Source organism: Pterocles gutturalis, unplaced genomic scaffold (genome assembly GCF_000699245.1).
Source record: "Pterocles gutturalis isolate BGI_N339 unplaced genomic scaffold, ASM69924v1 scaffold18851, whole genome shotgun sequence".
Lineage (NCBI taxonomy): Eukaryota > Metazoa > Chordata > Aves > Pterocliformes > Pteroclidae > Pterocles > Pterocles gutturalis.
The window spans coordinates 1-2,972 of NW_010098238.1; the positions used below are offsets into that span (position 1 = coordinate 1).

A 2,972-nucleotide genomic window follows, 5' to 3' on the forward strand; every position below is an offset into this window, starting at 1 on the left:
AACAACCCAAACCAGGAGCCCAGCTTCAGAGGATAAGCCATTTGTGGATGGAATTAAACTGAAGCTGCTCAGTTTCCGAGCATACCTCGGCAAGAAAACACATAGCTGAGCAGAGGTTTAAAAGAGAGCTTTAATAACGAACGGTGCAGCATTGTTCACAGACGACGCCCACGGCGACCACCCTTTCTGCGAGTGCTGTCAGAGGGGATGGGGGTGACATCCTCTGCGGACAGAAAAACAAAACACAAGTTACATTCCAGAGACACCCCAAGAAACCAGCCAGGCAGAGCCACCCAACTCCAGCAATCACCCCGACATCCTGCAGCTGCACCTCATGGCCAGCCTCCGCAGGAGCCATGCGCAGGCAGAACGAACGCTTCATGGGAGTGAAGATATTTGTGAACTCGCCAAGGGCACCCAAGGCTTTTAACGCTTAGGAAGTAAAAATCCCCATCTCCCATCCCGCTCAAACCAAACACACAGAGCATTTCCAGAGAAACAAAGGGTGTTTGATGTAACTTTCAGAGCAGGAAACACCACTGCTTCTTGTGACAGCCCTACAAAGTTTGGGACTCTCCCTGACACAGTTGCCAGGAATTCAGTTATTCCTGAGTCACAGTCTTAAACCGAGACCAGCACAGTATTTTGAGGTGACTGAACGGCTCCGGCACAAACACTGCTAAGTCAGAGGAGCACCAGCATCCTGCTGTGCAGCCAGGGTTTACCACGCAGCCAGAAACTTGGTTCCTGCAGTCAGCTCACACCACCTCCTGGTGAATCGTTAACTTAAGGATCTGTTTAAATTAAATCATACCTGCAGTGCCATCTGGCTGAGGCCAAGCAGAACATCCCAAAGTCAATCTGTCACACCAAGCGGCATATATGCCTGCAAAGCTCCTTTTACCAAGTAATCCCTCAAAACTGTTGTGGTTTTGGTTTGGGGTTTTTTTCGGGTTTTTTTTTCTTCCTCTTAAATAGCAAGGCTCTGCACAGATATACCATGACGTATGTGCCTAGCTATCGCTTCCTCTTCCTTTTAAATAGCAAGGCTCTGCACAGATATAGCATGACGTATGTGCCTAGCTATCGCTTCCTCCATCACTCACCAATGCGACCGATCTTCATTCCAGACCGGGCCAGAGCTCTCAGGGCTGACTGGGCACCAGGTCCAGGAGTCTTGGTCCTGGAGGAAAGAGTCAGCACCAGTAATCCCTTAAATGATTCAGAAGCTGAACACAGTTCACAAACAACTGACAATGTTAAAATCAGTTTCCCCATCCCAAAACATCCAGATAGCAGAACTCACCCTCCTCCTGTCCCCAGACCCAAACCATTCACAATCAGCCACCAGACACACACTTCACTGTCATTCCAAGGTGACACATCTCTGAGTTGACAGCACCTCCCCTGCCACCACCAGATAAGTAAGAGCACACCCCAACTCCGTCAACGGAAGATCCCCATTCAGAACAGATTGAGGATGCTCAGTGAGGGATGATCCCGTCAGTCAGTCACCACACAACGTGACAGACACCCTTCGGCTCAGGTTTAGGGTCAATTTCCCAAGGTGCATCTACCTTCCCAACTGAGGCAGTGCAAAGAAAGGATGTGCTGCGCTCTGTCACAGTTTGAAGACTGGACACATCCTCTGGGAATGCCAGGCCCAGGCCCTCCTACGTACCTATTTCCACCGGTGGCACGCAGCTTGATGTGCAGGGCAGTGATGCCCAGCTCCTTGCACCTCTGGGCAACATCCTGGGCCGCCAGCATAGCCGCGTAGGGAGAAGACTCATCTCTGTCCGCCTTCACCTTCATGCCACCAGTGACACGGCAGATGGTTTCCCTAACAAAGGGGAAGACAATGTTCAGAAAAAAACTCTTCCTCTTCCCTCCCCACAAACCAGCTTCTGGGTACAGACAGAACCTGTTATTTTCAATGACACTGGATCAATAAGCTGCTATCCAGTACCTTGAACACAATATTCACCACAGAGGAGCAGAACAAGCCATCTGGTCTATGTTCACGCACACACACCATCTTATTTACAGCTCAGCAGAAGCTCAAGGACTTTGGCGGAGCCTCTAGGCAAATCTATTTTCAGTTTTCAAAACCGAAGGAGCAAGTCCATCGGTGTTCAATACTCACTTGCCAGAGAGATCAGTCACGTGGACAAAAGTGTCATTGAAGGATGCAAAGATATGACAGACCCCAAACACGTTTTCTCCTTCAGCAACCTGAGGTCCCAAGCTGATGACCTGTTCTTCCTTCTTCTCCTTGCCCTTACGAGGTGCCATTTCTGAACAACAAAAGAGAAGTGTGAGCGATGGTGGAGTACCCAGCATTCTCTTACAGGACTTTACAAAATTCCCTGCCACTGCAACCTTTTACCAAGCAAGATAAATGAGTTACCACTGGCAAAACGCAGGTAGTAATTTTGGGGTAGAAGTGGAATTCTTGCAAAACCCAAGATCCCCATCTTTGCTGTCTGCTGGCAGACATGTCACCACCCACAATTGGTCAGCAGGGTCTCTCCTGCAGTGGGGTCACTTCACAGCAGGAGCTACCTAAGCTGTGCTTCATGGCAGCTGATGTCCCAGGCACCATCACAGCTGAACACAAGGATGCCCCTTTCCTTGATAACCAGCATTGCTGAAAGCTAACCCTTGCTTGTTTATACAACTTTATGGAAATAAGAAACCTAACTAAACAATTACTAAAGACCTGGGCACTGTCACAGAGCTCTGACTCTGCAGACCTTTCAACTACTAGCTTGGGTTCTTCCATGTTATTGGCATCCTAACCACATCCTCGGGACTAGCCCCGGTGAGTGTGCTGCACTGGAAGTCTGCACCCAACCATGGGAGATGGCAGATGTGGCACCTGGCAGGGCTTGGTCTGGTGGCCAGGGACCCCAAGCATCTGCTCCCGAGCACGGGAAGATGGTTCCCTATTGCCCCCTCCTGTCAAATAC

The 2,972-nt window shown here is 49.8% G+C and overlaps 1 protein-coding gene across 1 annotated transcript; it reads right to left on the reverse strand.

The window, feature by feature from the left end:
- Nucleotides 1-112: 112 nt before the first annotated feature.
- On the reverse strand, nucleotides 113-2,300 carry RPS14 (ribosomal protein S14). Its single transcript, XM_010072368.1, has 4 exons — nucleotides 2,147-2,300; nucleotides 1,682-1,843; nucleotides 1,107-1,183; nucleotides 113-223 (listed from the first exon to the last, which is right to left on the reverse strand). The coding sequence occupies exons 1-4, from the start codon at nucleotides 2,293-2,295 to the stop codon at nucleotides 156-158; spliced, it is 456 nt and encodes a 151-aa protein (XP_010070670.1). The 5' UTR covers nucleotides 2,296-2,300; the 3' UTR covers nucleotides 113-155.
- Nucleotides 2,301-2,972: the final 672 nt, after the last annotated feature.